The 13,819-nt window shown below is 40.2% G+C and overlaps 1 protein-coding gene across 4 annotated transcripts in view; it reads left to right on the top strand.

Annotated features, from left to right (window-relative positions):
- The window catches only part of SUMF1 (sulfatase modifying factor 1), a 113,544-nt gene extending 100,382 nt beyond the window's left edge, over nucleotides 1-13,162 (top strand). For 3 of the 4 annotated variants that reach the window (XM_061195554.1, XM_061195553.1, XM_061195551.1), the window contains 2 exons: nucleotides 2,442-2,501; nucleotides 12,060-13,162. In XM_061195554.1, the coding sequence (XP_061051537.1) occupies nucleotides 2,442-2,501; nucleotides 12,060-12,170 (171 nt within the window). In that variant the 3' untranslated portion in view covers nucleotides 12,171-13,162. Of the gene's footprint in view, nucleotides 1-2,441; nucleotides 2,502-11,820; nucleotides 11,893-12,059 lie in introns of those variants that run through there. The other variant, XM_061195552.1, reaches the window with a different exon arrangement.
- Nucleotides 13,163-13,819: the final 657 nt, after the last annotated feature.

The following is a 13,819-nucleotide window of genomic DNA, read 5'->3' as shown; positions in this document are numbered from 1 at the left end:
AATATACTCATACACAAGTGCCTCATATTTTTTTAACATGCCTCATTTTTATTAACAGCTGCTTAGTATTCCACACTATGGATTTCATCACACATGGTTTAAAAGAAGTGCTTTTTGTCTCTTTGCTGACTGATGAAAATTTGTCAGACGCTCTGTTCCCTCTTTTGCTGTCCTTGTTGTTGTGTTGCATATGACATGGAGGGAAAGGGAAGCGTATCTCTTGACTACATAAAATGTCGTGGTTTATGCTCCTGTGAAGAACGACCTGGCCACCCCCAGCGCGTTGGTCAGCCCTCTTCCTGCAGGCTTACTCCTCATTCAGCAAGCCAGCCTTGCTGGTGAGTGGTTCTGTGGCATCTACTGTGGATTTGTTTCATCACTAAGGACTTTTATGCCTTGCAAGATGCTTCAGATGAGGATCTCTTCCGCTGCTCTAGCACTCGGAGCGTTGCTCCTTCAGCTCTTGTCCTGAGAACTGGAGATGCACCTTGCTTGGCCTTTTGAGATTACTGGGGCTAACATTTAGAAACCTGCTTTTTTGTTTTGTTTTTTTCCTTGCTGTCCTTGCAATCATCCAAGCATTAGAGACCTGTTCGTATTTTGCTGTCTGGGAGTAGAGCAGTGATGGGTAGTAGTCCCTTTGGAGACAACATTCACGTGGGTTCTTGTCTGTTTCTGATCAGGGTCTCTGTGTTCAGTGTGTATTTTTACTTAGATTCTTGAGTACTGGTGGTTCAGGTTGTGCGGCCCGGCAGCCTCTCTTCTTGCCAAGTATACAGGCAGAGAGGTGAGGTATTCAGGCACTACCGTCGGTAGCTTCTCAAGTTGTTTTAACCTGCAGTAACAAACTGGATCATGAGAGACGAAAAGGAAAACTAAAATAGGAGGCTCTGTTCAACCTTCTCTTATTTTCAGTAAGCAAAGAACAGGCAGCTGTATTAGTTGACTTCTTGCGTAACAAAGGAAAAGCAAAAAATTCTTATCCCCCTCAGACTTCCCAGATGTGGCTCTGGTTCGTAGGAATTTATTGGTAACTCTCAAATACTCTTTGCATGGCTTACCTGACGATGAGGCTTTTGTCCTGGCAGCTTTACGGTGTTCATTTCCATTGCACATTTATCCAGAGCCCTCCCTAGAAGAAATAGTCTTACCTCTTGGCTGGCTTTTTCTGGCTCCAGTTCGCATTGCAGTGGTAGCCACTGTTCCTTCTTTTTTTTGGTGGGGGGGGCTGCGTTGGGTTTTCGTTGCCGCGTGCGGACTTCCTCTAGTTGCGGTGAGCAGGGGCTACTCTTTGTTGCGGGGCGTGGGCTTCTCATTGTGGTGGCTTCTCTTGTTGCAGAGCACGGGCTCTAGGCGCACAGGTTTCAGTAGTTGCAGCACGCAGGCTCAGTAGCTATAGCACGCGGACCCTAGAGCGCATGGGCTTCAGTAGTTGCGGCGCATGGGCTCAGTAGTTGTGGCTCAAGGGCTCTAGAGCGCAGGCTCAATAGCTGTGGCGCACAGGCTTAGTTGCTCCACGGCATGTGTGATCTTCCCGGACCAGGGCTCGAACCCGTGTCCCCTGCATTGGCAGGCGGATTCTTAACGACTGAGCCACCAGCAAAGTCCTGCCACTGTTCCTTCTTGCCTTCTTTTAGGCCTTGCCCAATTTCCTATACTCTTGGTCTCTAAACTCTGGAGCCAGGCTGCCTCGGTGTGAATCCTCGTTCTGGCACTTGCTTAATCTCAGAAGTCGTTACAGAAATTACATGAGTTAATATTTACAAAATACTTAGAACCCTACTTGGTTCATAATAAACACTGTATAAATCTTTTTGAAAAAGATAAACTGTGTTCTATATCTTGATTGTGGTGGTGGTTACATGACTATACACTTGTCAAAACTCATCAGAAGTGTGCATTTAAAAGTTTTAAAAGTATAAAAGTTTACTGTATATAAAGTATACCTCAGTAAACCTGACCTAAAATTTTTTTAAAGATAAAAAGCATACCCGTTTATTCAGTCAGCAAAGGGTTTATTAGGTGTTGCACAGTAGGATTTTAAAAACATAATTCAAAGAGGCTTGCCAGTCTGGTTGAGCTGGCCAGTTACAATGCAGGATAAATTTGCCCATCAGTGTGAGAAGGTGATGTAAGAGGTGCTGCAAAGCAGCTTATTAGTCATCTAGGTAGGAAACACTGTCGGGGTTTGGATTGCTTAAGGTAGTCACAAAGAGTTCACCAAAGAGTCGGAACTTGAGCTGGACCTCAGAAGATGTAGGATTTGGAAAGGTGGGCATTTAAGAAGGTGCATGGGTGCAGGTGCAAGACCCAGGGGCAGAAATGCATGTGGAGACTTGAGGCAACCATGTGAGAGCTGGTTGGATTAAAATAGACCCTCTGACTGTGGGAGGGACAGCTGTGCTTTCTGGACTAGCGAGTTCTCTTCTCTTCATCCACAGAAAGGCCCCCCTTCTGGGAAAGACCGGGTGAAGAAAGGTGGATCCTACATGTGCCATAAGGTAAGTCAAGTCACTAAACTCTGCTTTGGTATTCTAACAACAGGTTTATGGATCCATTATAAACATTAGCCCCAAGATGTCTCATCCACTTCTGTTAATACATACCTATCTCCATCAACACCAGAAAAAAAGAAGTTTGTGCACAGGCATGGGGAAAAGTGGTGCAAGAAGCAGAGGTTGTAAATGATCTGTTGTCAGCCATATTCCATCTGTTGTATCTTGACCCTTTGAGAGACCTTTGTTGTCCCATGAATCAGGGTGAGCTGTGTATCTGGTTTCCAGCATGTAAGTCTGGAAGCACACCCTTAATTTATTTGAGACTCCTGTAAATTTCTGGCTTGTCTGTTGAGATTAAGTTGAGAGTTATAAATGGAGGGTAGATTGTGGTATACTGGAATGGAAACATCCCAAGTGTCCTAGGTATATAGTGTGTGCTTTGTGGAATAAACATCTCTCTCAGAGAATGATTCTTCTCTTTGGGCTATAATTTCAGTGTCAGAGTTGGTTGTTCTTGGCAAGTAGAAGTAACTCAGTGTTTCATGAGTAACCTTTTTAAGGAGTTCAGAAATCGAATACCACTTCTCTCCCTTTTTTTCTTTAAATCATATATTTTTAGTATCTCTAGCACTTCAATTTCTGTCTTTCTATCTCTATGCAAACATGGCATTTTGCAGATTGTTATTAAAAGAAGCTTCCTATGGTAATTCAGTCAGTCTAGGCAGTTAGAGACTTAAAACTGTAATGGCTCCAAATTAAGTTATTAATTTGATAATGGAGGCATTGTCAAACTTTGCCTTAAAATAATGGTTCTCAAACTTTACTGTACATTAGAATCATCTGGGATCTATAAAATATATTGATGCCTATTTCCTCACTCACCTCATTCTGACTTGATATTTCTGAATTGTGACCTGGGCATCAGGATTTTAAAGCTCTCAAGGTGATCATAACATACATCAAAGTTTGGGAGCCACTGGCCTAAAGAGAACCTATTTAAATTATGTATATGTGTGAGTTCATAGGGGTGTGTGTCTTCTGCATTTCTTAGAATTTTTAGTGTAGTTATTTAGGTGGCAGTTCATAGAGTTGAGTTCACTTTATGCTTTACACCTACCTTTATAACAAGATGTGGACAAATTTATCTTTAAAATTCTAATTTTAATTTTAAATTAAAAGCATTGCCCTATGTGGTCCCAGTACTTTTAAGTGTTCATATACCCATCTGTCTGTAGTCCCAGATTCTTTTCCTCTGATTCAAGCTGTTGCTGCAGGTGTATCTGAATCCTCTTGCTGGGGAACCAGACTTTCATGAAAAACAGGTGAATCTCTTTTTGCACAAGAGCATCTCAAAACCCTAATTACCACCGGTTATGTGTCTGACATATGGCACTTTTCCTAATTGGGAGTCCATTTACTCTGTAAGAATTAAAGACCAGAAGATTTTTTTCTCACAGATAAGTGGAGAAAATGAATCCTGTAAAAAACATTTTAAGCATGAACACCAAAATATTCCAGTGCCATGCATATGAATGTGTCTACTTTAACATTTCATTTTTCTTGCTTATTTTAAATGTTTTAAATTTTTATAAGCTTCTTAGTTTATTCTTTTAAAATATCTTTTAATGTAATATATATTTTTAATAAATACATTTTCATGGTACAGTTGGTTTTTGTATATTTATCTTGTGTCCTGTAACCTTGTTAAACTCATCTGTATTAGTGATGTTTTTGTAGACTCTTTTTTTTTATATATATCTTTATTGGAGTATGATTACTTTACAATGTTGTGTTAGTTTCTGTTGTACAACAAAGTGAATCAGCTCTAAGTATACATATATCCCCATATCTCCTCCCTCTTGAGCCTCCCTCCCATCCTCCCTATCCCACCCCTCTAGGTCGTCACAAAGCATCGAGTTGATCTCCCTGTTGTTTTTGTAGATTCTGTTGTATTTTCTACATAAATGGTTGTACCATCTGTGAGTATAGACAATTTTACCTCTTCCTTTTTAATCTGGATATCTTTTATTACTTTTTCTTGCTGTATTGTGTTGGCTAGAACCTCCAGTATATTGTTGAATAGGAGTGGTAAGAACAGACAGTCTTACCTAATTTTTGATCTTAGGGGAAAAACATTGGACTTTTCAAAATTAGCTATGATATAAGCTATAGTGTTTTCAAAGATGCCCTTTATCAGCTTGAGCAAGTTTCCTTCTAGTCCTAGATTTCTGAGAATTTTTTTTATCAGAAATGGATGTGGATTTTGCCAGATGCTTTTTCTGCAGCTATTGAGATGTTTATGTGGTTTTTCTTTTTCAGCCTGTTAATATGGTGAATTATAGTCATTGATTTTCTGTTTTCAAATGTTAAACCATCCTTGGCTTCCTGGAATACGTCCACTTAGCTATGATGTATTATCCTATGTATATATTTTGGATGCAGTTTGCTAAAATATGTTTGTGATAGGTATTGGTCTCTTGTTTTTTGTTTTTTTTTCTTGTCTGGTATTAGTATCAGTGTATTGCTGGCTTCATAGATTGAATTGGGAAATAGTCCCTCATCTTGAATTTTTGGGGGAAGAGTTAATGTAGAATTAGCATTTTTCTTCCGTAAATGTCTGATAGAATTTCCCCAGGAAAACCATTTGGGCCTAGAATTGTAACCATACATTTAATTTAGTTAATAGCTGCAGGGTTATGCAGATTATCTGTTTGTTCTTGATTAAGCTGTGGGAGTTTGTGTCTTTCAAGGAATTTGTTCATTTCATCTGAGTTAATGAATTTATTGACATAAACTTTGCCTTTTCACTTGCTGTTTAGACCATTTACATTTAATGTGATTGTTGGTATGGCTGGGTTTAAATTTGTTGTCTTGAGATTTGTTTTTCTCTTTGTCTCATCTGTTCTTTTTCTTTTGCTTTTCTTTTTTTTCCTTAACTTTTTTTGGATTAAGTGTTTTTTTTATCACTTCATTTTCTCTCCTTTGGCTTATTAGCTATAACTCTTTGTTTTAAAAATTTTGTGGCTGATTTAGAGTTTATATTATACATCTTTAACTTTTCTTAGTCACCCTGAAGGATAAGTTTTAATTTAGTCAGGCTCAGAGTGATGGAGAGAGTATTCCAGAAAAGAGAATAGCAGAGTGACAAAACTGAGTGGGATCCACAAGGTTTTCCAGAGAGAAATGGCAGCTCTAGGATCTTTGGTCAAGTTAATTGTAGATGATGTAGGTTTTTAACCTCAGTCTGGTTATTTTGGTGTAGTCAAGAAAACAGCACAGTATTGGCTGTGAATTACTTTCAGTGCTTATTCTTTACACTAGATTAAGAGTGGCAGTTTTAACTGCCACTAAGTATATTAAGATGTGGACTCTAGAATTAGATCTGGGTTGGAGTTCTGTAACTGTTCTTTGCTAGTCTTTGCCTGTAACATTAGGCAAATTACTTAACCTTTCTAAGCCTCAGTTTTCACATTTGTAAAACGTACATCATAATTGCACCTATTGTAAGGTTCTTATGAGGAATAAATGCACCAAAGTAAATAAGCACTTGGTACAGTGCCTAGCTCATGGTAAAGTCTCCGTAAGTTAGTAGCTGCTAACACCATCATTCTTTTTTTTTTTTTTAATAAATTTATTTATTTTATTTATTTTTTTGGCTGCATTGGGTCTTTGTTGCTGCGTGCGGGCTTTCTCTAGTTGTGGGGAGCGGGGGCTACTCTTAGTTGCGTTGCGGGGGCTTCTCATTGCGGTGGCTTCTCTTGCTGCAGAGCACAGGCTCTAGGCACGCGGGCCCCAGTAGTTGTGGCACGTGGGCTCAGTAGTTGTGGCACATGGGCTGAGGTGCTCCGCGGCATGTGGGATCTTCCCAGACCAGGGCTCGAACCCGTGTCCCTTGCATCGGCAGGCAGATTCTTAGCCACTGCGCCACCAGGGAAGTCCAACACCATCACTCTTAATCATCATCTTTATTATAATAAGATTTTTTTCCCCCATTTTCTCTTTTGAATAAAAACCAACTAATGAACTGCTAACTAGTTAGGCAGAATCCTGGAAATGATTATTATGGCACAGGTGAAAATCAGTAAAAGAAAGAAAATAAAAAGAGAAAAGAATACTGTAATTCATTTTGAAAAAAAAATCACCTTGCTTAGAAGACGACTTACTTTTGATCATGGCCCAGGGCCAGTTTGCATGACTAAAGTAAGCTCTGATTATTATTTTTGACTTTTTGAAAGTCCATCCAAAGTATAGCTTCAGTAAGGAGACGAGGCACAGAAAGAACAACTATGAGTCAACATGGTGTTAAGAGCACAGATTCTGGAATGGGACTGAAAAGACTGTAATCCTGAATTCACAGTTACAAACCATGTGACCTTAGGCACACGATTACCATACCTGTGCCTCAGTTTTTTCCTTGTGTATACGATGCACATGCTTATAATACGTACCTCAGGATTATTGAGAGGATTAAGTCACTTAATACATGTGAAGTTCTTAGAACAGTTCACATAGTAAGTACTCAAGAAATACTAGTCTTTCTTGAAGTTGTTAGATTAATCTCTGTGGGATCTTTAGCCCAACCTACAACATTGATGAAATCCTAACTCCCCTACCCCCTCAACCCCACCATTTTACACCAAGACTACTAGCAAAAGGAGTTGTCCAAGTGTCAGTGGCGAGAGCAATGGATGGGAAATTGAGAGACCTGAGTTCTGCTGTGTCATTTTTCTATAATCATTTTGTTCATAATGAACTACAATTACCTTAAAACTGTTCTTTATCCCTAAAAGTCTTCCTCTCATAAAAACCATATTGCCGTCCCACTTGACTTCAGAGCCCCAAGGCTGGTAAGCCATTATCTTAAATGAATTGTTCTTGAATCCAGGATCATATTCTTAGTGCAGATATCGAGGTCAGTTTCACAAAGTAATTAGCCATTTTGATGAAGTGGGACTAAAACAGGTCCTCACTACTACCTCTGTTCTTAATTAATAAAATGACCCATATTTCAACCACTCAAAGACCTAACATCATTAATAACCATTTTTGGTGCTAAAAGTAGAGTTGGAAAAAAAAGAAAGAGCAATGAGGACATATGAAATCAGGCCATTTTCCTCTTTAATTACGTATTTCATTAGTTGCCCATTACTGGAATTTAAAATGAACTACTTATTAATAAATGTTTGCTGAGTGAATGAGTGCATTTGCAGTGGAATGGTAATGTGAATTGACTGTTTTCTCATGTGATGGTCCTGACCTTTCAGGACACTAACTTGTAGTGAGACTTGCTTTTTAGGGTTTAGTTCTTCATCATTGAGGTTAATGGAAAATTTTAGGTACTGCTATGATCCAAAAAAGGACTAGCTCTTTTTGTTGTCACTGATTTGAAGCTTTTTTGTTACGTAAGCAAAACATTTTCATTGCATAAAAATTAGAAAATAAATAATAAACATAAAAATGAAAAAAATCGTTCACCCTGCTTTCTGAAGAAAACTATTAATAGTATTCTACTAAACTTTTTGGTGCACTTTTATTTTTTCTTCCCAAAATGGAATTATGCTGTATGTACCAGGGTCTTCAAATATGGCTATGGTCAAGAATCTCTTATACATCATGGATCTCTTTTCTGATCACAGTGTTCCAGGCAGGCACAATTCGTCACAGTTGCTACAGCCTGCATTTTGTGGCATATGAAAACCGAATTTTAAAACAGTTTGTTATATAATTTGAGAGATAAGTTGCATATTGAACTATGCCATCCAACAAAGATCTCAGTCCTATGCCTTGTCACCAGAGATACCCCTTCACCTTTTCCATTTATATAACAAATAATTTTCCTATTTTTTTTTTTTTAATATTATTTATTTATTTATTTATTTTTGGCTGTGTTGGGTCTTCGTTTCTGTGCGAGGGCTTTCTCTAGTTGCGGCAAGCGGGGGCCACTCTTCATCGCGGTGCGTGGGCTTTTCACTGTCGTGGCCTCTCTTGTTGCGGGGCACAGGCTCCAGACGCACAGGCTCAGTAGTTGTGGCTCACGGGCCTAGTTGCTCCGTGGCATGTGGGATCTTCCCAGACCAGGGCTCGAACCCGTGTCCCCTGCATTGGCAGGCAGATTCTCAACGACTGCGCCACCAGGGAAGCCCAATTTTCCTACTTTTGTAGCAAATGCGTAACCATATTCGGATGCTGGCAAGGAATCATCTTCCAAACACAAGATCACTAAGTCCTGCAGAGAAGCTGCTTTTGTTTTAGTAAGGAATCAGGTTAACCCAAGGAGGTCAGATAAGACAGGCAAAGTGAGTTCCTTTAATTAAGAGTGTTGTGTTCATTATAAAGTAACACAATAATCGCCACATGTCTACTGCTTTGCTTTTTCATGTAAAGATAAGATGAAGCATTTTGACATTATTCCATTAATAGCCCCATTTAATCGGAAGAGGGAGCAGATTCAGAAAGGCTCTGCCGAAGGTTAAATAGCTAATGAATCTTGGCTTTTGCCTTTTCAGGTGAGTAAATTAGCAAAATGTTTGTCACAGTTTCCACTCGTGTCAAGCCCAACCTCTTTCTGCCAAGAAGACCACCTTTAATGTGACTCCATCCTATTTTTCCACCCACGTTTCCTGCTTTTTATCATTTATCCTCTCTGTACCAGTCATTGCTTTTGCCTGGAATTCTCATTCTCTAAATCTTTGGGCAGCTCAGCTTTCGCAGCGCCTCCTCAGAGGAGCCTTCCCAGGCCACCTTATCTAAGTAGCACCTAGTTACGCCTAGTCCTCTCTCCCTATTTAACTTTCTTCCAAGCTGACCACTGCCAGAAGCAGTCTTGAATTTATCCGTTTATTTATTGTCTGACTACTTAACTCCTTGTTGAATGTGAGCTTCCCGATGACGGGTACATTGTTTTGTTCCGCATTGCTTCCCTCGTGCCCATAATAGCATCTAGCATGTTGTAAACTCTCAAATATTTAATGAATAAATAAACCATGCTCTGACACTCTCAGGCTGTGGCCTTGCTATCCTCTTCACTTGCCTGAATTTTTCCATTTTCATGCCTCTGATGTCATTGTTTTCTCCACTTAACATACCTTCTTTCCTCGTTTCTAAGTCCTGTAAATCAGTGCTACTCAGTTTGTGGTCCATGGGCCCATAGCATTAGCAGCACCTGTAAGCTGGTTAGAAATGCAGATTCTTGGACCCCACACCAGACTTACTGAATCAGGATCTCTGGGTTTGTGGCCTAGGAATATGTATTTACATGAGCTCTCAAGGCTATTCTTCTGTATACTCAAGTCAGAAGACCACTGCCATAATCACGTAAATCCCGCTCTGCCCAAGTTCTGCCTTCAAAAGTCTTTCCTAAAAAATTAGACATTTAGTGACCATTTCCTCCCCTGAATTAATAGTAGCCTCAGAATCTTTTAATCCTAGCTTGTTTTGTAGCTTTTTGATGTGTAATCATTGTTTCCTCAACTAGCCTGTGATCTCCAGCGGGACGGTGCGCACAGAAGGTGATCAGGAAACGCTTGATTGTTTTTTGTCATGTGTGGTACAGTTATGGAACAAGAACGTCCCTGTCTGCCTGCCCCCCCTCCCTGAACTCGATTCTTGCTCCAATGTGAAATTCACTACACACACTGAGAGCATGGGGCCCTGCATTATCCACAGGAGCTTGATTCTAGAAATACCAAAGCCCTTCGCTTCACAGCAGCCCAGTGAGTAGGCCCTACATGGAACAAAGCTTCTGCTGTGTCTTCCTGCATGGTCACCTCTAGTCATTTTAGAGCTTCCATTGCATCCCAATCACAGGTAGTAGCAGATGCCATCACTTCTTTCATTATTTCAGGCATATTTTTTTATTCATTTTCCCTCTGCCTGCCTGAATATTGGTAATAGTGTTATATTCTTCACTGGCCACAGGGAAAATGAGAAAATTGGTTGCTATTGTTTTGCTATCTATAAAAGACAGAGCACCATGTCTTTTTTTTTTTTTTTCATGGTGCAAGTGCTCCAGAGAATTCCTTTGTCAGCTCTAGAGATAATTTTTATGAAGATTAGAAACATTCAACTTTTGTGAGAGAAAGGAGAATAATAAGAATTAAGGAAAAAACAAAAAACCTCTTTCATGCTGACCTATTTTGCCCCTCCACAAATTCTCTCTCCTTCATGAGTTCCAGAGTTACTCTGCATGATTCTTTGTGCAGTTTCTTTAACCAGCGGCAGGGACTTGAGTTTCCCAGGGCCCACTCAGAGTTGATGCTCTTGGTACACAGGGTAACTAGTTTATTTTCATTCTCTGTTATTTTTGATCAAAGAATAATCTTAGGACATAAGAGTTCCATGCATGGTTATTTTTGGAATGTGGAAGCTTTTGAAGTGTTTGAATCAAGTCATCTGTGGTTATTCACTGAATATCTAGTAGGTGACCAGGGATATGTGTTAGGCTTTCTTATTTGTGGAAGTACGTGTGTACATGCAGGGGGCTATGACAGGGGTGGGACAGAATCGTGAGTTGTGATGCCTTTCCATCTACGAGTATCGACTCTTGCTAGGCAGGCAAGCACACCACAGTTAGACCTGGGTTCGAATTCTACTTCTTTTAACAACTGTGTCATCTAGGGTAACTCATTTAATTCCTCTGGCCATTATGATCAAATCAAATAAGTGATGAAGGCGCCTAGCACCATGCCTGGAGACCTTGATGTCTGTGTGTTTGTGCATATGTATATACCATACTCTGCTCTTATAAAATAAAACAATACCAAACAAGTCCCCCACACAAAGATACATAGCTTTATGAATTACTATGATTTAAACTCCAAAAGCAATGTATTAAGAAAAAATGTTTTCCACAGCCTTTCCTACTCTTGATGTTCCTGGGCTTGCTGTTCAATTTTTGCCAACTTGCTGGATAGTAAATAATATCTTAATGTTGCTCTTAATTAATATTTTCTCAATTGCCATTTAGCTTTATTACTTGGTTTCCTGTCAAATGCTATTCTAAATGTACAAATAACTTTTTTAAATTATAAAAGTAATACATAGTTATCATCGGAAATTTGAAACTCCACTGCCTGAGGATAACTACTCTTCGGATTGTGGTGCATTTTGAATCTTCCAGTCTGCTTTTCTTTGGCATACATGGATTGAGATCATAGTACATATACAGTTTTGTATTCTGACTTTTTCGTTTAAGATTGTATCCTGAGAAATTCCTATGTCATTAAATGTTACATGAAAACATGCCTTTTAATGGCTGCTTACTAGTCTAAATTATGGATGCGCCATAACTTATGTAACCATTGGTTGTTACATTTTTTTTTAGCTGTTCTAAGTAATGCTGACACCAACATCTTTGTACTATATCTAGTCACGTTTATAGCATAACACTGGAGAATGTGGTGAGCTCTGAATGTGCAGGACGCGGGTGCCTGTAGGGCAGGCACTGTCTGCAGGTAGGCATAACTCTGTACAGTTGGTACTTGGGTACAACATCAGTCTGACAGTTGAGAGCCTTCAGCCCAGAGTCCAAGAGCACTCATGTGTCTGGTTCTCTCTGCAAAGTCCTACTGCTACAGGTATCGCTGTGCTGCTCGAAGTCAGAACACACCTGACAGCTCCGCTTCGAATCTGGGATTCCGCTGTGCAGCCGACCACCTGCCCACCACAGGCTAAGAGCCACGAAGAGCCTTCCCGAATCGGAGAAGAAGTCGTGTCTAACCTGCACGCGGCTTCCCTCAGAAGGCTGAACAACCTCGTGTGAAGAATTCCCACCCCGAGGTGGCTTACATACCTGCCCGATGGCCAAAGGAACCGTGTGGCGAGACCAAATAGCTGACCTGCATCAGCGAGTGTGCTTTATTGTGTGGTGTATTTCATGTTTTACCTTTGAGAGTCTTTTAAAGAGGAAGGCGGTGGAGGGCACCCTGAGCTAGGCCTCAGGAGGTCTGCGTTCTACCCAGGCTCTGCCCCTGGGGTTAGACCCCAGGGTCCCACGCTTGACCTTCCTGGGCCTCAGTGACCTCATCTGTCCAGTGAGGGGATGCACAACATGATCTCTGAGGCTGTCTCCCAACTCGCAAATTGTCTGAATATATCAGATTCTATTGTGATTTCATAGTGAGAGTTTATGGCAGGTTATTTTTTAGCTGTTTTTTCCCATGTGTGAACCTTGGGTAATACTAATCATGTAAAATAATTGTTCTCTTATATATTATTTTCAGAAAAGAATGGTGGGTGGCAGTGATGGGTCTTTATATTCATACTGCACTTTGTTTTTTCAAGGAAATCAGTGTCTTTTACATTGTTATAATGAATCCCACTTGGGCCAGTGATGGTGCGCTGAAGTTCAGCAATCTGAACACGCAGGGATGTCTGTGAGGTGACTTTACTGTGCTTTATATTTTAACATTAAGTGCCTTTGGTTCAGGGGGGCAGTTACAAGCCCTATTTCCCCCTCTCCCCAAAGCCTTTGGTGAATGTGAAATGTTTGCTACATGGAGAAACCTGTTTAATTCTAAATGTAGGAGAAAAAAAACAAGAACCTTGAATTAACTGTATTCAGGGTATCCAGTATTTTGTAATAGAGAAGTAGGAAATCTTGTTGGCTGTGGAGTGTCAGATGCTTCAGATCATGCACTGTGTCGAATAAAGTGGTATCTGCTAAATCAGGCTTCACTCTCATTGTTTCCTTTTCTCTTTCCCTCTATTATGTTTTCTTTTAAAGAAATGACTTTGTGATATGTATGTGTTTTGTTTGCTAGAAAACTTTCATGTTGTTTAGCTACTTGATAACTTGGATATTTGAGCAGTTTGTGGGAATTTTTATTCCAAAAAGCAAGGCTGTTCTGCCAGGAACCTAACTATGACCGCGCTTCTTCGTGCCTCAGTAGATGAGACAAGGTCAAGGGCGGTGCCTCCATCCTGTGAAACCCAACAGCTGCTTCACATGCCAGGAAAGCACCTTGACTTAGAGTGATGGCTTCCAACCAGAGGTCCCTATCATCAGGATCCCAGCCTGATTCCCCAGTCCTTGAAGACCCCATATTTGTTTCTAGCATGTCATTTGAAAGGAGAGGCTTGTCTTTATGCTGGTTGTTCAAAAACTAAGTCACATAATATTCTTAAGTGTTCAGCCAACTCTTGACTGCTACTGTTGCACCTAGCCTCCTAATGTTAAAACAATTATCGTGAGAAACAGTTGTGTTGCTGGGGTGTTTGGCCACATTTGTTAGTCTGTCACTTTGTGGATATAAAATGTTTCTTTACACGCTTTCATCAGTTGATGATTAATTGGGGCAAAACAAACGAACAAAAAACATTTG

Source organism: Eubalaena glacialis, chromosome 7 (assembly GCF_028564815.1).
Source record: "Eubalaena glacialis isolate mEubGla1 chromosome 7, mEubGla1.1.hap2.+ XY, whole genome shotgun sequence".
Taxonomy (NCBI): Eukaryota; Metazoa; Chordata; class Mammalia; order Artiodactyla; family Balaenidae; genus Eubalaena; species Eubalaena glacialis.
Note: the sequence above shows the minus strand (reverse complement) of the source record. Positions and strands in the feature narration are given on the sequence as shown.